The sequence below is a fragment of the Schistocerca cancellata genome, chromosome 5 (assembly GCF_023864275.1).
Source record: "Schistocerca cancellata isolate TAMUIC-IGC-003103 chromosome 5, iqSchCanc2.1, whole genome shotgun sequence".
NCBI lineage: Eukaryota > Metazoa > Arthropoda > Insecta > Orthoptera > Acrididae > Schistocerca > Schistocerca cancellata.
The window spans coordinates 375282256-375303389 of NC_064630.1; the positions used below are offsets into that span (position 1 = coordinate 375282256).

General features: G+C 40.5%; 1 protein-coding gene across 3 annotated transcripts in view; it reads right to left on the minus strand.

The window, feature by feature from the left end:
• Window positions 1-21134, minus strand: part of LOC126188992 (tyrosine-protein kinase Abl) — a 469368-nt gene that overhangs the window by 67927 nt on the left and 380307 nt on the right. For all 3 annotated transcript variants that reach the window (XM_049930790.1, XM_049930788.1, XM_049930789.1), the window contains exons 9-11: window positions 14280-14392; window positions 4489-4631; window positions 2941-3072 (exon numbers count right to left, since the gene is read on the minus strand). In XM_049930790.1, the coding sequence (XP_049786747.1) occupies window positions 2941-3072; window positions 4489-4631; window positions 14280-14392 (388 nt within the window). The remainder of the gene's footprint in view (window positions 1-2940; window positions 3073-4488; window positions 4632-14279; window positions 14393-21134) is intronic.

Sequence of the window (21134 nt, forward strand, 5' to 3'; positions counted from 1 at the left end):
AGACAACACTTTTTTCAATTATATACTTCACGCCCCCCCGCCCACCCAAAAAAAAAAATTCCCCAAAAATTAACTCAGATTAGACTTGAATCTACATAAAGGAAATTGAATCTTTAATGTTAGGCACAGCTCTGCTGTTGTTACTGTGACTGATAACCCCTTGAGCCTCAATAGTATTGGGGGGGTACTACACCAATGATGAATGTAAGACATGGTGTGGAAATAATAAATAGGGTGAGAATTTTAACTGGAAAAGGCACATTTTGGAACTCTTCAAAAGCTAAGTTCAGCCACATTTGCACTTAGAATCATTGCAGATCTCTGGGAGAGAGAAATCAATAACTTGACATACACTCCTGGAAATTGAAATAAGAACACCGTGAATTCATTGTCCCAGGAAGGGGAAACTTTATTGACACATTCCTGGGGTCAGATACATCACATGATCACACTGACAGAACCACAGGCACATAGACACAGGCAACAGAGCATGCACAATGTCGGCACTAGTACAGTGTATATCCACCTTTCGCAGCAATGCAGGCTGCTATTCTCCCATGGAGACGATCGTAGAGATGCTGGATGTAGTCCTGTGGAACGGCTTGCCCTGCCATTTCCACCTGGCGCCTCAGTTGGACCAGCGTTCGTGCTGGACGTGCAGACCGCGTGAGACGACGCTTCATCCAGTCCCAAACATGCTCAATGGGGGACAGATCCGGAGATCTTGCTGGCCAGGATAGTTGACTTACACCTTCTAGAGCACGTTGGGTGGCACGGGATACATGCGGACGTGCATTGTCCTGTTGGAACAGCAAGTTCCCTTGCCGGTCTAGGAATGGTAGAACAATGGGTTCGATGACGGTTTGGATGTACCGTGCACTATTCAGTGTCCCCTCGACGATCACCAGTGGTGTACGGCCAGTGTAGGAGATCGCTCCCCACACCATGATGCCGGGTGTTGGCCCTGTGTGCCTCAGTCGTATGCAGTCCTGATTGTGGCGCTCACCTGCACGGCGCCAAACACGCATACGACCATCATTGGCACCAAGGCAGAAGCGACTCTCATCGCTGAAGACGACACGTCTCCATTCGTCCCTCCATTCACGCCTGTCGCGACACCACTGGAGGCGGGCTGCACGATGTTGGGGCGTGAGCGGAAGACGGCCTAACGGTGTGCGGGACCGTAGCCCAGCTTCATGGAGACGGTTGCGAATGGTCCTTGCCGATACCCCAGGAGCAACAGTGTCCCTAATTTGCTGGGAAGTGGCGGTGCGGTCCCCTATGGCACTGCGTAGGATCCTACGGTCTTGGCGTGCATCCGTGCGTCGCTGCGGTCAGGTCCCAGGTCAACGGGCACGTGCACCCTCCGCCGACCACTGGCGACAACATCGATGTACTGTGGAGACCTTACGCCCCACGTGTTGAGCAATTCGGCGGTACGTCCACCCGGCCTCCCGCATGCCCACTATACGCCCTCGCTCAAAGTCCGTCAACTGCACATACGGTTCACGTCACGTGTTAAAGACTGCGATGGAGCTCCATATGCCACTGCAAACTGGCTGACACTGACGGCGGCGGTGCACAAATGCTGCGCAGCTAGCGCCATTCGACGGCCAACACCGCGGTTCCTGGTGTGTCCGCTGTGCCGTGCGTGTGATCATTCCTTGTACAGCCCTCTCGCAGTGTCCAGAGCAAGTATGGTGGGGGGTCTGACACACCGGTGTCAATGTGTTCTTTTTTCCATTTCCAGGAGTGTATTTTGCATATTTTCATTCAATAATATCAAATGAAATAATGTTCTGGGCTACCTCATCTTTAAGAAAGAAAGTCTTCCTTGCACAGAAACATGTTGTAAGACTAACATGTGGTGCTCACCCACAATTATCTTTTAGACATCTGTTTAAGGAGTTAGGCAGTCTGACTACTGCTTCACAGTACATTTATTCCCTTATGAAGTTTGCTGTGAATAATCCACTACAGTTCAAAAGGAAGAATTATGTACATAATTACAATACCAGAAGGAAAAATGACATTTATTACTCCACATTAAGGTTTTCTTTGGCACAAAAAGTTATGCACAATGTTGCAATAAAAATTTTTGATCACTTACCCAGTGAAAAAAATTTCTGACACACAGAATAGTAAAATTCGAAAACAGGAGAATTTTGTCCTTTGCAAATCCTTCTGTTACACAAAAGAATTCCTATTACTGAAATGTGTAAAAGGCAGTGGATAGAACTTGCTAATTCACAACATATGCATATCTTTTTTCTTTTTGAAAAATAAAAACTTAAGAGTGTTCAGAATATGTACAAATTAATTTGCAATCTTAATGTAAATTGACTCATTCCATATCATTATGATCTATTGCGCAAAATGATCATGGAACACGAACCTAACTAAAGAGCATTATTTTCAAGATTACATTGTTTTTTTCTGTTTAGACAATTTTACAACAATTTTTTGTGGTTTCAAATCAAGATGAAAAGTATTGCTTGTATGAACACAAATTAGGCGAATACTACCCATTACAGACAATAAAATCAAGATAATCTTTCAATAACTGCCATGCACCACAAAATGTAAGGCGCAGCTGTGCCCCCCCCCCCCCCCCCCCCCTTCCAAGATGCTACGTACACCAGTTCTTTAAATGAAGGAAGTTGTTCAGAAAAAATACGATGGTATTCTTGACCGAAGCCGCTACTGTTCGGTCAAGTAGCTCCTCAATTGGCATCATGAGGCTGAGTGCACCCCGAAAAATGGCAACAGTGCATGGCGACCTGGATGGTCATCCATCCAAGTGCCGACCAAGCCCGACAGCGCTTAACTTCGGTGATTTCACGGGAACCGGTGTAACCACTGTGGCAAGGCCATTGCCATATATTTATAATTTTCTAATTTTAATTATTCAATCATCTTTTCTTTCCAGTGGGGCCTTACCTGTTACAACACCAGCTGATGCCATCTGTTCTGACATTACAACAAGTCCATGGATGTTGCCTGTACTTCCAGCATGGGGTTTCTTGTATGAGAGCTGAGGTGTTCCTCCACCTTGAAGTTGTTTTTCAACTTCTGTTTCATCAAGGGAAAAAAATAGATATCAGTAATGCATGTATTTTGTCTGGGAAATTAGGAATTAGGGTCATTAGGAAAGAACGAATATTTCAACATAGTTGTATGTGCGTATGGTTTTCTGCTAGTTACAGATAACAAGTTTCTGCTATGCAAAAATTACTAAAACTCTCAACATTAGGGTAATTCAAACTAATCACAACAAAAACCTGTTACATTATAAATATAATTAATATGACCCATACACATTAATTTTTTTTTTTTTTTTTTTTTTTTGGGGGGGGGGGGGGGGGGTGTTGTTGGATAGTGGTGTCTTTGGACACTGTCGTGCCCATTTTGTATGACTAATTCTTACAGGTGACATCTATAGCTTACACATGATGTGCAATACAAAATTTTTTATACAAAACTTTGGAACCTGTTTGTGGGCATTTTGTTAACTCCTGCTGTGGGTAAAGAAAGTAAATAGAGAATTACCAAAAAGATTGATCAGTGTTTTTTCCGTTAAAAGGGCAATATTTCAGAAATAGTGAAATCTGTGAACTGCACCAATGACCCCATTGTCAACAACAGTCATGCAAACTACAGAGTTCCACATCCATCGATGTCCAATGTGTTCATTGTTCTACAATGGTACATAAAGGCGAACACAAAAATTGTTGAAGAGGGATTTCATTGAAGAAAGATGATGTATTGTGAATGTGTTGGACAACACTTGCAAGACAGTGTTACATTTTCATTTCCATGATAACATTTAGAGATGAAGTTTGTATTTTTTTTCCATGAGCTATTTCACATAACAACATTTTCCAAGGTATAACATAGAAACTGAATATTACTGGGTACAAGCTACAGTTTTCAAATACAATAAAGATTTTTTTTAAATATATGATTGTTAAATGTGGCTCAATATAAGAAGTCATTGTTGAACATTATCATTACGTTTCAATATTTAAATGTGCGCACAGACTACACCTCCAGTAACATTGTGTATACTTGTTGACATTTAGAGTAACCAATATTTTTAGTGTTTACAGCAGCTTCACAAGTTTGAATTGACTCAGTTACTTTAAATTAGTCATATTCCATGGAATCCCTGGGGTAAGGTCTCTGATACATGAAAGAAGTCAGCAATATACATTTTATTTAAACATGTTACAATCAAATGGCCAAAGATTATTAAATATTCTTGTACTGCAGCGCTGATATTAATTATATAGTTAACATAATCAATGTAGATGCATGTGCTACTGTTTAAGGTTGTGTCAAGGAAAATAATATTTTTTTAAAAATGTAATGTAACTTAATAGATAACCTACTGCTGACACTTGGTGAGTAGATTTTATATCTACCCAGTTACATTCTGTTGAATGTTGTGTGGTACACAATTATTAAAATGACCTTTAGCAAGATTACCTTCAGTAATGCTAGACTCTTGAAACATGTTTTCCAGTGCATGATGAATTTCTTGGAAGGACGGCCGGTCACTGGCATTCCACTGCCAACACTGGCGCATCAGCTCATAAATCTTTGGTGGACAGCCTGGAGGACATTCCATCCTACAACATTAAAGAAAAACATATTTACATACATACAAACACAACAGCACAAATCTGTTGGTTTCGAGTGCCAAAAATGGGGCGATAAGACGGAAAACAAATTTGCTAAAACTATCAGATGCTTTTTTGGCTTGATGAAATACATACTGGCAGTTTATCATCATTTCTATGTGCTTTTCCACTGTTCAACACCTCTTCCACTCAATTAGTGGTCACTTATACTCTTTACACATACTACCTAAGCAAATTAGAAAATTTAACAAATTGCAACCACCATGCCACAAAAAAGAAAACACACTAGTGAGTTTTATATCCCACCTCAACTTACAATTTATTATGATTCTCTTAAGGCACTGTATCATTTCACACACATTTAGTGTTACTATCCACCCATTTGTACACTGTTGATGAAGCTTTTTAAACTCTTTAACATCTAGGGTATCATCCAGTCTAGAACTGCAGATTTCAATTCCTTGTAACATATGGAAGTAAAATGGAATGAATGCTCAAGGTCCTATGCAAAGTTCCAAAATTCCTTATCATTGTTAAAGACAGTTCCAGATTTAAGATTTTCATAATGGTAGTTCTTAATAACAAGTCTAAGTAATGGAAACGTTTGAAAATAAACTCCTGGTCTTATTAATATCAAACCAGTGATTAAAGGCTCACACTGTGTTTGTCTGATATTTTCAATTTGGTAAATTTTAATGACACCACAACACAAACTTCAGTTTAAACTTAACACTGACATAATAAATCAAAGTTTATGCACCAGTTGTGAAACAATATGCTTCTCCATTCAGTTGGTATCAGTCCAAAAATGTACATCTGCATAGATGTATAGATGTCTTTCTAACTCTTTTGTGGGCATTTGTCAACACCTTTGATGACAGATGGTTTCTAATAACTCAGTCCCTCATTCTCAGTTTGGTGCGACATTTTAACATTTTTGCTGTGTGGGAACACTATTAACACGTTGCCTGGTTGTGAAGGAATAATTTTTCAATGCTTTTTCATTCGCATGCTCAAAAAAGCTACACAAGTAAACGAGTTTCTTTTCTTGAACATTAACAAAACTTTTTCTTAATTGCATCTATTCCCATCATCCATTACTGAAGGCCGATAAACATGGTGGGGGATTGTTTACTTTCATAGTCTCTTTTAACTCAATGACACACAAGAGAAACCAATAACGGTATGAGAAACTAGGGCTATTTGGCTATGAAACTGTTGACTTTACCGTGTAAACACAGGCTGAGCACTGCAGCCGTATTTCTGAGCTTAACAACCCTTAACAGCTGACCCTAGACTTCATACTCACTACTATATCCAACCAGCTAAATATGCATCCCTAACAGAATTTAGACAAGAACACTCTGTCACTTAAGTAACATGTTTGTAGTACAGTCTACGCCTATAGCCAAAGCTTTACACCATTACCCAGTGACAGCAGACTGAGTTTCCTAAACATTTTCGTAGAGTTAGCTGCTGAAGTAATATTAGTTATTTTGAATCCGCTGTATAACAGAGTATACACTATGTGATCAAAAGTTTGTGGTGCCCTCCATCGATAATGCTGGAATTCAATATGGTGTTAGCCCACCCTTAGCCTTGATGACAGCTTTCACTCTCACAGGCATACGTTCAACCAGGTACTGGAAGGTTTGTTTGGAAATAGCAGTCCATTCTTCATGCAGCGCTGCACTGAGGAGAGGTATCGATGTTGGTCAGTGAGGCCTTGTACGAAGTCTGAGTTCCAAAACATCCCAAAGGTGTTCTATAGGACTCAGGTCAGGACTCCATGCAGGCCAGTCCATTATAGGGACGTTATTGTCGTGTAACCACTCGGCCACAGGCCGTGCGTTATGAACAGATGCTCGATCGTGTTGAAAGATGCAATCGCTATCCCCGAATTGCTTTTCAACAGTGGGAAGCAAGAAGGTGCTTAAAACATCAATGTTGGCCTGTGCAGTGATAGTGCCATGCAAAACAACAAGATCCGATCAGGCACACGGGGGGAGGGGTTTATTAATGATTGGGAGCTCCAATGTTGGGTGGGTGATGGAGCCCCTTAGGGAAATAGCGGAAAGGTCGGGGAAGCAGGCCAGTGTTCACTCTGTTCTGCTTGCCAGGGGGTCTCATCCAAAATGTGGAGGAGGCCCTGCTGGCGGCGATTCAGATCACTGGGTGCACCCGACTGCAAATTGTTGCTTATGTCGGCACCAATGACTCCTGCTGTCTGGGTTCAGAGGTCATCCTCCGTTCATATGGGTGGTTGGCGGAGTTGGTGAAGGCGGAAAGCCTCACTCACAGCGTGGAATCTGAGCTAACTATTTGTAGTGTCGATCCCAGAACCGATCGTGGTCCTCTGGTTTGGAGCCAAGTGGAAGGCTTAAACCAGAGGCTCAGATGATTCTGCAGAGATCTGGGGTGCAAATTTCTCGACCTCCGCTAATAGGTGGAGAAATGTAGGGTGCCCCTGAATAGATCAGGCGTGCACTACATGCAGAAAGCGGCTACAAGGGTAGAGGAGTACTTGAATCTAAGCCGCACCTGAAAAATGAGACTCGAAATCAAGGAAAAAAAAATTTCCCGTATCTAAGTCGTACCTGAAATTTGAGACTCGAAATTCAAGGGGAGGGAAAAGTTTATGGCTGCACCTCCAAGTCGAAACAAAGTTGGTCCATTGTAATATGAGACACAATTTAGGTCAAATGAATGACGACACAGCTACAGTAGTTTGGTTTCAGTCGTAAGCTTAGTAGTTAAGCTTTACCAGGTAGCCATTGCTATGCTTCACATGTTCCATCTGTATTTATATGGGTACCTTTCCTTTTTTACGTGTTTCGTCTCGTTTGAATTCCTTGCCTATTTTCCTTTGATCTAATACGTGCCGTTCTCTTTGTTATAGGTGTTTACGTCACTCTAAGCTGAAAATGCCTTATTGTACTGTGTCGTCCATTGTTTGTCGCATTCTGATAGTGCGTGTTTACGACCTGTCACGACTCGCGGCATGGCTTGCTTTAGTGCGCGCTGCCGCCGCTTACAACTTTAAAAAAATAGAGAGGAATCGTCTCATTAGCGAAACAATGGCAAGAGACTGCTATTTGTTGTTACTTACACTGCTGTTTTCTTTGATAATGATCAACAAGAATGAAATAATAGACTGCATATGATAGATGATGTTCTGAACGAGAGTTTAGCGAAAATTTTTCTCAGTTTGAAAATCTTTGCAGGCGCCTCTTTAGTACATTACATTCTGCACAGAAATTAGAGTCATCTTAGATTTAAAAATCTATTCGATTGCCATGCTTCATTTCTGATTGTATCACTATTAGGCATAAGAATAATACGGATATAAATATGACATGATATGTATATTCTTCCGCATTTGCTGTTGTCTCACTCTAGTTTCATGGTTTATTAGGCAGACAGAATTTAAATGAGTTAGCAGCAAACATGAAACAATACATGGCAAAATGTTTATATTCGTATTATTCTTATGGTGAAGAGAATACTGCATATGATTCACAAGTCATAAAAGTTCCTGTTAGCACCAATCTCTTCTCACAGATAGGAAGAAATTCAAAACGTAGAGTTGGCCATTTTGATTGACAAACATCCCAAACAGTCTTGCCAGTGGATTTTCATAGTACATTGAAATGCTGCTACATTTGAAGATGAACAATACGGAATTTGTATTTACTTTGTTGGATAATGTATGAAAATGCAGTGGTCGAAACTCGGGGCAGAGAAAAACGATAGTCTTCGACCTTTTTTTTTTTTTAATTTATTTACTGACGCAGAGGTTTTGGCGCCAGTATTTATCTTTGTGCCTTCAAAGCATTCCTGTGTAGCGCTACGTATATTCGACGGCTGCGGCACATACCAACATTTTTCAGAACTTCTGTTTGCTTTGCACTTGATTGAAAGCCGCAGGCAGTTTTTTGGATTACAAAAACCGGAAAAAAAGTGCGTCTTACATTCATGTGGGTTTTTTAGGTTAGAGAATTCCCTCCCTAGGTCCGACAAATCGCCTCCTGAGACGCGACAAGATAGCAGCAGGCAAAACGCAACAGGGAATGAGAATATTAATGTGGTAATAGTAAACTGCAGGAGCGTCTATAGAAAGGTCCCAGAACTGCTCTGATTAATAAATGGTTGCAATGCCCAAATAGTACTAGGGACGGAAAGTTGGCTGAAACCAGATGTAAACAGTAATGAAATTCTAAACTCAGATTGGAATGTATACTGCAGAGACAGGCTGGCCAGTGAACGGGGAGGCGTGTTTATAGTGATATAAAGTGCAATAATATTGAAGGAATTTGACAGAGATCCGAAATGTGAAATAATTTGGGTGAAGGTCACGGTTAAAGCAGGCTCAGACATGGTAATTGGAAGTCTCTATAGGCCCCCCTCGCTCAGCAGCTGTTGTGGCAAAGCACATGAAGGAAAACTTGGAAAATATTTCGAGTATATTTCCCGACCATGTTACAGTTCTGGGTGGAGATTTTAATTTACCATATATAGACTGGGAGACTCAAACGTTCATAACAGGTGGCAGGGACAAAGAATCCAGTGAAATTTTTTTAAGTGCATTATCTGAAAATTACCTTCAGCAGTTAAACAGAGAACCAACTCGTGGCGATAACATACTAGAGCTTCTGGTGACAAACAGACCCGAACTATTTGAAACAGTTAACGTAGAACAGGGAATCAGTGATCATAAAGCGGTTACTGCATCGGTGATTTCAGCCACAAATAGAAATATTAAAAAAGGTAGGAAGATTTTTCTGTTTAGCAAAAGTGACAAGAAGCAGATTTCAGAGTACTTGATGACTCAACACAAAAGTTTTATTTCAAGTACAGATAGTGTTGAGGATCAGTGGACAAAGTTCAAAAACATCGTACAATATGCATTAGATGTGCCAAGCAAGATCTTAAGAGATGGAAAAGAGCCACCTTGGCACAACAACCGAGTTAGAAAACTGCTACGGAAGCAAAGGGAACTTCACAGCAAACATTAACATAGCCAAAGCCTTGCAGACAAACAAAAATTACACGAAGCGAAATGTAGTGTGAGGAGGGCTATGAGAGAGGCGTTCAACGAATTTGAAAGTAAAGTTCTATGTACTGACTTGGCAGAAAACCCTAAGAAATTTTGGTCTTATGTCAAAGTGGTAGATGGATCAAGACAAAATGTCCACACACTCTGTGACCAAAATGGTACTGAAACATAGGATGACAGACTAAAGGACGAAATACAAAAGTCTTTTTCCAAAGCTGTTTCACAGAGGAAGACTGCACTGTAGTTCCTTCTCTAGATTGTCACACAGCTGACAAAATGGCAGATTTTGAAATAGATAGAAAAACAATTAAAATCACTCAAAAGAGGAAAGGCCGCTGGACCTGATGGGATACCAGTGCGACTTCACGCAGAGTACACAAAGGAACTTGCCCCCCCCCCCCCTTCTTGCAGTGGTGTACTGTAGGTCTCTACAAGAGCGCAGCGTTCCAAAAGATTGGAAAAGGGGACAGGTCATCCCCGTTTCCAAGAAGGGATGTCGGGATGTTGAACAGATGTGCAAAACTATGGACCTATATCTCTAATGACGATCAGTTGTAGAATTTTGGAACACGTATTATGTTCAAGTATAATGACTTTTCTGGAGACTAGAAATCTACTCTGTAGGAATCAGCATGGGTTTAGAAAAAGACAATCGTGTGAAACCCAGCTCGCGCTACTCGTCCACGAGACTCAGAGGGCCATAGACACGGGTTCCCAGGTAGATACCGTGTTTCTTGACTTCAGCAAGGTGTTTGATACAGTTCCCCACAGTAGTTTAATGAACAAAATAAGAGCATATGGACTATCAGACCAATTGTGGAGAGGAGTCTTCCGAAGTAAAAGGTATTTCAGGTGTGCCGCAGGGGAGTGCCATAGGACTGTTTCTATTCACAATATATATAAATGACCTTGTGGATAACATCGGAAGTTCACTGAGGCTTTTTGCGGATGATGCTGTAGTATATCGAGAGGTCACTGAGGCTTTTTTCGGATGATGCTGTAGTATATCGAGAGGTTGTAACAACGGAAACTTTTACTGAAATGCAGGAGGATCTGCAACGAATTGACGCACGGTGCAGGGAATGGCAATTGAATCTCAATGTAGGCAAGTGTAATGTGCTGCGAATACATAGAAAGAAAGATCCTTTATCATTCAGCTACACAATAGCAGGTCAGCAACTGGAAGCAGTTAATTCCATAAATTATCTAGGAGTAGGCATTAGGAGTGATTTAAAATGGAATGACCACATAAAATTAATCGTCGGTAAAGCAGATACTAGACTGAGTTTCATTGGAAGAATCCTAAGGAAATGCAGTCCGAAAACAAAGGAAGTAGGTTACAGTACACTTGTTTGCCCACTGCTTGAATACTGCTCACCGGTGTGGAATCCATACCAGATAGGGTCGATAGAGAAGATCCAACGGAGAGCAGTGCGCTTTATTACAGGATAGAGATGATAGATAAACTCCAGTGGAAGACTCTGCAAGAGACACGCTCAGTAGCTCAGTACGGGCTTTTTTTGAAGTTTCGAGAACATACCTTCACCGAGGAGTCAAGCAGTATATTGCTCCTTCCTACGTATATCTCGCGAATAGACCGTGAGAATAAAATCAGACATATTAGAGCCCACACAGAGGCATACCGACAATCTTTCTTTCCACGAACAATACGAGACTGGAACAGAAGGGAGAACTGGTAGAGGTACTCCAGGTACCCTCTGCCACACACCGTCAACGCGACCACACCATAACACCATCACCTCCGAATTTTACTGTTGGCATTACACTCACTGGCAGATGCCGTTCACCATGCATTCGCCATACCCACACCCTGCCATCGGATTGCCACATTGTGTACCGTGATTAGTCACTCCACACAACGTTTTTCCACTGTTCAGTTGCCCAATGTTTATGCTCCTTACACCAAGCAGGGCATCATTTGGCATTTACCAGCGTGATGTGTCGCTTATGAGCAGCCACTCAACCATGTAATCCTAGTTTTCTCACCTCCCGCCTAACTGTCACAGTACTTACAGTGGATGCTGATGCAGTTTGGAAACCCTGTGTGATGGTCTGGAGATATGTCTGCCTATTACACATTACGACCCTCTTCAACTGCTGGCAGTCTCTTGTCAGTCAACAGACTAGGTCAGCCAGTACACTTTTGTGCTGTACGTGTCCCTTCATGTTTCCACTTCACTATCACATCAGACCTAGGAATGTTTAGAAGTGTGGAAATCTCACATACAAACGTATGACACAAGTGACACCCAATCACATGACCACGTTCGAAGTCCTTGAGTTCTGCAGAGCACCCCACTCTGCTCTCTCACAATGCCTAATGACTACTGAGGTTGCGATGATATGGATTACCTGGCAAAGGAGGCAGCACGATGCACCTAATATGAAAAACGTATGTTTTTGGGGGTGTCCGGATACTTTGATCACATAGCGTACATTTTTGAATTGCAAGTACAAAAATTATAGAACTGTCTTGGAATACTCGTCATGGCCTGTATTCAAATGATACGCATACGTAATGGAAGGAGTAAAGTTAACTAATCACACTATAGTTGAGACATTACACAAATTAGAGGTACTTGGACCTGCTTGAAAAAATTTGGTAAATTTTCAGACATCAAACAAGTTTCTTTAGATCTAATAGAACCAAAGAGAGAGAGAGAGAGAGAGAGAGAATCTTGTTTTGTGTGCGTATTGACCACTCAATGCTTGAACTATGTAGCAAATTGTTACCTTTAATCCCTCCATTATTTACATTCCATCCAGGACATTTCACAGTTATATCAAAGTGTTATTAACGCCTCTTTGTATATCAGGCTTCCTATAACATGTCTTCTCCAACTATTATCAAGAGTGACAGGAAAACAATTTAGGTGTGTAGTGAGTTATATGTGTGCACATAGCATAAAGCTGACCATGGGAAATTTAGTCCTGCCTGAAGTGAACAACCTGAGCGTTTCAGTGTTTGATCATGTAATTAATTTACTGTCACCATGAAGTGCACTTTGATGGAAAACTGCAACTGTTTCCCTATTAACAGATCCAGTTGAAATCGTGGTCTGTGCCCCATGCAACGGGAGACCTGATGCATTTGTTCTATAGGGTAACACACAGAATTTCTTGATGCATTTATTTATTTCAACAAGCACTTCTTGGCACCAACAGTAAAATTCAATCAAAATCTTCTTTGCTAACACTTGACACCACTCGTCAAGTTACAGCTACTTCTAACTTCTTGTGCTTATATTTAAGAGCGTCAATGACTCTTTTTACACCATAGGAACTTCATCCCCTAGAATAGTTTTATTTTTTCTCAACAGTTGATCAAGAATGTTCTGCTTTGAAGAACCTATGAGATCTGTGAACTGCTTGTTCAATGTAAAGATCTAATGCAGCCTTCTAACAAAAATCTTTTTCAAACTGCTGGCCATACATACCAAAACAACTTCATAAATTAGTAAGACACTCGGGAATGAAAACGGTACTAAAATTCATCGAGCCAATTTAACAAATAAATAGTCACTGAAACAACAAAATTTGTTCATTTTGCTTTAAGTTATCTCTACAGTCAGGCCTAACAGAAACAGCCATTTATAGAGTGGAAAAAGTTAACGGGAACAGATACACATGTATAACTGACAAAGCTCAAACTGACCAATTTCAACAATTACTACAATCTTTCATTGTCGTTACACAAGGAAAAAATTATACTTAATACAACTAACTGCTCTGTGAATTGTTCTGACATAACTTTTTGTAAACAAGTAATGAATAAAAAATAGACTGGAACGAGCATCCCAGTAAAATTTATTTAATCAATAAATCAATGTCCTTGGGCCCTGAGAGTGGTGCACAACTATTACAGGCCAAACAATGATGTTAGTAAAGCCATCCACTTACTGTATAAAGGAAGATTTGAGCATAAAGCAAGAACAGAAACATGGAAGATCAGTTTGCAAACTTCAGTCTTTCCTTACACAAACGCCCTGCCCACGTGCATGTGACAAAAACGAAAATTCCCAACCTGAGCTACCAGCTTTCACCTATCATTCCTGCACCCATTTATTAACCAATGCTTCTGATACGCAATGGTTGTTTATCATCACTCATTCCACTAATTGCATTCCGTCCACAATTTTCCAGTATGACATGACTTGAGAAACATGTCTAAAATAAAACATTAAAGGTTTTGCCTTCCAGTTTAATTATAAGATGATACAATGAGGACCTACTGAAATATCAGCAGTTGTTGAAGATGCCACATGGCTGTATTCCTATTACTTTAACATTCTATATGCTGAGAGAAATTCAGGTTTCACATACAAGATACAGTTTTGCTTTTCATATTTTTGTGATAGTTAATACTAATGCCTCTTTTTAAAGAGATACTCACTTCTTTCATCAAATAAACCAATCACATTTATGATTAATTGTATACTGTGAAACTAATTTAATACACAATGAAAAGAAGAACAAGAACCAAAATTTTACATTAATCCTAATGTAATTTTAAAATTAATACTTCCACAAGAAAGTAATGATTTGCAAGAAATTTATACCTGTATCCTTTTTCTAGCATGTGATACACATCTGTAAGGTCCACCCCTGGATATGGTGACATACCGTAAGTTGCTATTTCCCATAAGAGGATTCCAAATGCCCACACATCAGACTGAAACAGAATTATATTTCTTGTCACAACATAAAATTTTGAGAACTGAACAGGAAGAAAACAAGCACTTAACTGAAAAATAGCATTCCTATTTACCCAAGAATATCTGTATGATGATTCTTTCCAAACTGCCACTTGAAGTATCCTATGACAGTACTTAGACAGTTAATTTACAGCTCAATTTTGCAAATAATTAGCAAATGTTTTTATTCCTTCTCACACATCATTCTAGCCTTGCCTTTACTTTATTGAGTCACAGTATCTTATAACTTCTGTAATAAATCTTCCACAAGTGTAAATTTTCTATAACTGAATGTGTTTTGTGCAAACATGGGCAACAGTAAATGAAAATGGCATGTATATGCATATTCATGGGAGTGGAGGGGGAATTATGAAGGCAGGGTAGAGGCATGACAGCGAGAGGAGGAGAGGGAGGGTACAGGGGGAGCAGGTTCAAAATACTTCAAAACAAGTGTTCTCCCCCTCCACAGTAATGAGAAGGGTTAGGAAAATTTTGCATCTATTTTTGACAAAATTCACAATTATTTTTTTAGGCATACAAATGACAGTTTGTGAAAGATTTTGCCTGAAGACAAAGACTTACTGCTTTGAAACTGACTGTTACAAACAAGTGGTGACTCTAGAGATTTTTGACTAGACGTTTGCTGTTGCAAAAGCTTCAACTATTTTTTTCTGAAGTGGTCTTTTTTTATTTTCTTCTTTTCCTCCTTATGCTTTCAATCAACAATTGTTTCTGTTGAGATGCAGCAGCAGTTTCGTGTCTTTGAACAGGGTGCAGGGTCAGATCTTGGCATTATTTTTCTTCTCCCAAGCAATTCGGTAAATAAAAATCTGCAGAAGATTGATTTCCGTCTTACGTGGGAATTCAAAGACATGTGACCCACGCTCGACAATGCTACTAACAGAACTGTCAAGCTACTTAGCATAGAAGTAGAACCAAAAATAACACAATTCGCATGTCACGCAAGATTTTCAGTGTGTTCAAAATACATTGTTTCAAGTTGCTATGGAGCGGAATACCAAAAGTTCAAATAATCATTGCAGTTCCACTGCTTGATAACCTAGTGAAGCTAAGGTAGCATACTTTCTATATAATCTAGATCATGTTCTGAGATGATTTTACTATGCACCTACATTCATATGATTTATATGGTTCCCATAACACTGACCTCCAGTTTTCTCATTAGCAGCTCTGTACCACAGTACGAATTTCTTGATAAATCTGTGCTAAATTAATCACTTCAACAGCTGAGTCTCATATCTTGAAGCTCTTGCTGTCGACCAAATAGGCTGGTTCACATATAGATTTCATATTCTAGTCAAAATATATAGTCAAAATATTTCAAAACTGATAACTCATCTCAAAACCTACAAACAAGTGTATGCCTCACATTATACAATTTATCCTAGCCTAAAACGCTTGAACACATTTCTCTGCTACAAGTATGTTTTTTCCTTTTTTTTTAAATCATGGTCCAAAATGAAGCCTATGTTGCTCACTAACCTTCTCCGACCTTCCAAATATGCTCTCCAAGTTGTTTTGTTGACAGCTGGTTTACACCATCATCCCCAACACAAAACGTGTTCTGTGCTTCATCACACTGTGGCCCCATGGAGACTCTGCATAAGGTTATACACTTTACGTAACCGTTACTGTGCAATCACTATTCATTTTTCTATGATAAATAGTCAGCAACCAGTATGGATGAACACCCATGTGTCTAGTCTGAAGTGGTAACGTACAACATACTTTCATCTCCACCTACGTACATACTCTATGAGCACGGCATGGGGTGCCTTGCCCCAGCAGTAGTCATTCCCTTTCCTGTACCACTTTTAAATGGAGCAAGAGAATAATCCTGTCTATAAGCCTCTGTGTGGGCCCTAATTTCTCTTTGTGCAAAATTCATGTTGGTGGCAGCAGAACTATTTGCAGTCAGCTTCAAATACCAGGTCTCTAAATTTCCTCAACTGTATTTTGCTAAGGAATGTTGTCTTCCCTCCAGGGATTCCCATTTGAGTTCTCGGTGCATCTCCATTATAATCGAAACTTCATCGAACATACCGGTAACAAATATAGCAGCAGATCTCTGAATTGCTTCGATGTCTACCTTCAATCCAATCTGGTGAGGATAGCAATCACTTGACCAGTACTCAAGAATGGGTCAGACAAGTATTCTATACATAGTCACCTTTAAAGATCAGCAACATTTCCTAGAATTCTTCCAATAAACTAAAGTCCACCATTTGGCCTCCCTATAACCAATGTAATGTCCTCATTCCATTTCGTATCGCTTTGCAATGTTGTGTCTGGTTATTTAATCGACATGACTGTGTCATGCAGCACACCACTAGTACTGTACTCTAACATTACAATTTATTTTTCCTATTCATCTGCATTAGCTTACAATTTTTCCACATTTGGAGCAAGCTGCCACTGAACAGAAATTTAGTTTAAGGCATCCTACATCCTCTGACAGTCACTCAACAATGACCTTTGCTGTACACTACATAACATCAGCAAACTGTCACACATTGCTGCCACCCACTCTCTCAGATCATTTGTACAGACCAATTCTGGCACACTTGCCTGGGGCAATTCTGATGACATCCTGGTCTCCAATGAACACTTGCCATCCAGGACTACACACCGAGTTCTATTATTCAAAAGGCCGCTGAACCTACTCTCATATTCAAGAACCTATTGTGTATGGTCGGATCTCCCTTAACAGTCTGCAGTGGGGCACAGTATCAAACGATTTATGGAGATCTAGGGACATGGAATCCAATGTACCTGTTGCCCTTCGTCCATGGTTCACAGAATACAGTTTGAGAAAAAAGCAAGATGAGTTTTGCACAAGCAATGCTTTCTAAATCTGTGCTGATATGTGGACAGAAGGTTTTCTGACTCAAGGAAAATTATTATATTCGAAATTAAAATATGCTCAAGAATTCTGCAGCAAACCAATACTACAGATATTGGTCTGTAATTTTGCAGGTCTGTCTTTTGAATGTTCTTATATAATGGTGTCACCTGCAATATTTCCCAGTTGCTTGGGACTTCGCACTGGGCTAGAGATTTATGACAAATACAAGCTAAGTAAGGGTCCAATGCCAAAGAGTACTGTAAAACAGTATTGGTATTCCATTTGGATCTAGCAACTTATTTGTTTTCAACTCTTTCAGTTGCTTCTCAATACCAAGGATGTCCATTTCCTCAGTAGGGGATTCTGTGCGATGGTCAGTTAATGATACGTCTATACGATCTTCCTGCAAGAATTACTTTTCAAATACAGAACTTAGAACTTCAGTTTTCCTTTTGCTGTCTTCTATTGCAACACCATGTTGGTCAACGAGTATCTGAATAGAAGCCGTCAACACACTTACCAATTTTTACATAGGACCAGAATTATTGTCGATTCGCAGCAAGATCTTTTGCCAGTGTAATAGTGGTGTAAGTAATTGTATGCTTCATAGTTCGTCATTTTTACAGCCACGTGAATCTGTACTAACTTCTGCATGTGAATATTTCAGTGTTCTTTTTTGAACTGAGGGTACAAAAATCTATGTTTCCTTGCCATTTTTCAAAATTATGTTTTTAAACCACTTTCGGTGATTTCGTTTCTTAATCAACTTACTCGGCACATAATTCTCCAGAGCAAACTTTACAGTCAGTTTCAACTTTGGCCATAATTCCTCTACATCAATTATAATGGAACTAAATGACTTCTACTTGTTGTCTAAGTACGATACTAGAAGCTGCTTACATGCTCTTTCGAGCATAAAAATTCTCCTAGCATTTGTGATGGATTTATTAACTTAGTAACCAACATAAGCACTAACCTTGTTTCTACAATATATTGCCAATAAGGTTGGGCCTGCTTATAGCTACAGGATCTAAAATATTTCCAGTGCCTTTAGGCTGTCAAATTAGCTGCTCAAGACAGGTTTCAGAAAATGTATCCAAAACTGCTTCATTGGACTGACTGTCCACACCACCTGCAGTGAATCCATCAATGTCTCAGGCTATACTAAACAGGTTCAAGTCACCTCCAACACTGGACGACCGGGGAACTCCCACACTCCTGAGCAGAGACTTACTTTGAATGATTCTACAACGGTTACAGTGGAATCAGATGGCCAGTAAAAATATCCAATGACTGACATGAATTCACCAAGGGCAGTTACTCATGTCCAGGTAACATCAAAGTCACACTCAATTTTGGATCTTGCTCGACATAGTATTTCAATCCACTGCAATAACTCTTTCAACAGCACATCCTCTGTGACATAACAGCCTACTTCAACGCTTAACTGATTTGTGTTGATTTCACCACTAATGGAGTAAGAAAACAGGGCGAGGGGGTGGGAAGAGGGAGGGGGGGTTTCAGTTGTAATTTAATTATGATTTCACATATATTGTCCTTTTAGACGTGTCATTTATTTCCACGTTAGAAGTATACTGCACCCAATTTTGTAATCTTAAGTTTCCATTTCTAGGTGCCTGTTGAAGATGCTCTGAGTACCTCATCTCCTCAAACCCAGAACCTTTCTACAGAAGAACCCCAAAAGTGCCCCACTTGTGACAGGATACTTTCCGGGACTCAATCAGATTCTGAATGTGGCTCTCCAGCAGGGATACGACTTCCTCAAATCATGCCCTGAAATGAGATCCATCCTTCATGAAATCCTCCCCACTCCACCAAGAGTGTCTTTCCACCGTCCACCTAACCTTCGTAACCTCTTAGTTCATCCCTATGAAATCCCCAAACCACCTTCCCTACCCTCTGGCTCCTACCCCTGTAACCGCCCCCAGTGTAAAACCTGTCCCATGCAATCTCCCACCACCACCTATCCCAGTCCTGTAACCCGGAAGGTGTACACGATCAAAGGCAGAGCCACGTGTGAAAGCACCCACGTGATTTACCAACTGACCTGCCTACACTGTGAAGCGTTCTATGTGGGAATGACCAGCAACAAACTGTCCATTCGCATGAATGGACACAGGCAGACAGTGTTTGTTGGTAATGAGCATCACCCTGTTGCTAAACATGCCTTGGTGCGCGGTCAGCACATCTTGGCACAGTGTTACACTGTCCGGGTTATCTGGATACTTCCCACTAACACCAACCTGTCAGAACTCCGGAGATGGGAACTTGCCCTTCAGCATATCCTCTCTTCTCGCTATCTGCCAGGCCTCAATCTCCGCTAATTTCTAATTTCAATTTGCCGCCGCTCATACCTCACCTGTCTTTCAACATCATCTTTGCCTCTGTACTTCCACCCCGACTGACATCTCTGCCCAAACTCTTTGCCTTTACAAATGTCTGCTTGTGTCTGTGTATATGCGGATGGATGTGTGTGTGTGTGTGTGTGTGTGTGTGTGCGCGCGAGTGTATACCTGTCCTTTTTTCCCCCTAAGGTAAGTCTTTCCGCTCCCGGGATTGGAATGACTCCTTACCCTCTCCCTTAAAACCCAAATCCTTTTGTCTTTCCCTCTCCTTCCCTCTTTCCTGACGAGGCAACCGTTGGTTGCGAAAGCTAGAATTTTGTGTGTATGTTTGTGTGTCTATCGACCTGCCAGCGCTTTTGTTTGGTAAGTCTCATCATCTTTCTTTTTAGATATATTTTTCCCACGTGGAATGTTTCCCTCTATTATATTCATATCATTAATTTGAACCCAACAATCACATTTGTTATTGTTATTGTCACTGTTACATTTTGTAGCCTTTTCTGTCATCTTATTTCCTCCTCCTGTTTTTGCCAGCAGTTTCACTTTCTATTCACCTTCTCCTTTTTTACCGTAATCCAGTATACAATTTTATCCCGCCGATATATACTCAATAATACGTAATAATACGTAACCCACTTCCAAACCATAACCAAAAAATTTTTTTCCGCTTTCAACACTACCGCTGCTATAAAATCCACCGTTTCCAGTTCACAAACAGTTCCTTTCAGCTATTAAACAACCTTTTCGGCTAGTTTTAATAACTTTTGCTTTATTTCCATTTCCGTTTTTCTCACATCACGGATCATTTTTAGCCGCTTCCCACAGGTTTTAACGTCATTTCTTCATCAGACAATTGTTAGCTTCATTTCCATAACCTGCCACCACCAAACCACTCCTTTTAATACATCCTCACGTAGTTTTTTTGAAATTTTCCCGTATTTCTCCACCCTTTAACGTGTTTTGGCGGCAACACAACCACCTAACTTTTATGCACATCATTATCTACCTACACAAGTTCACCACAGGATCAACATAGCCCAGCTCTAACCAACCCTTTTTCGCCTTTTTTCACACCAGATATCCATTTGCTTTCTAGTTTTACCTTTATCTCTCCCCATATATTTTTATATTTATTTTCATTTTCATTTCAGCCTCGTGTTCCACTTTCCACCTTCTAGTACCATGTCACCCTCACAACACCTCCACAACGACCCCATTAAGTTTTATTTACATTCCCTCCGCAAACATGCCTTCGCCCTAGCCAGATTACACTCTCATATTTTATTTTCTCAGGCTTGTCTGACATTCGGCATCACCCCCAAAGGCCTCACACTTAAAGTTCCCATCTCTGGCTGCAACCCTTCTTTCCATCAGTCCCTATACCAGTTCCAAACCGAACAATCCATTGCCCTCACCCACCTAATCCTTCACCTACACATCCACTCAGCCAATCAACACACCCATCAACTCCTATCCTTAATAAAAGTC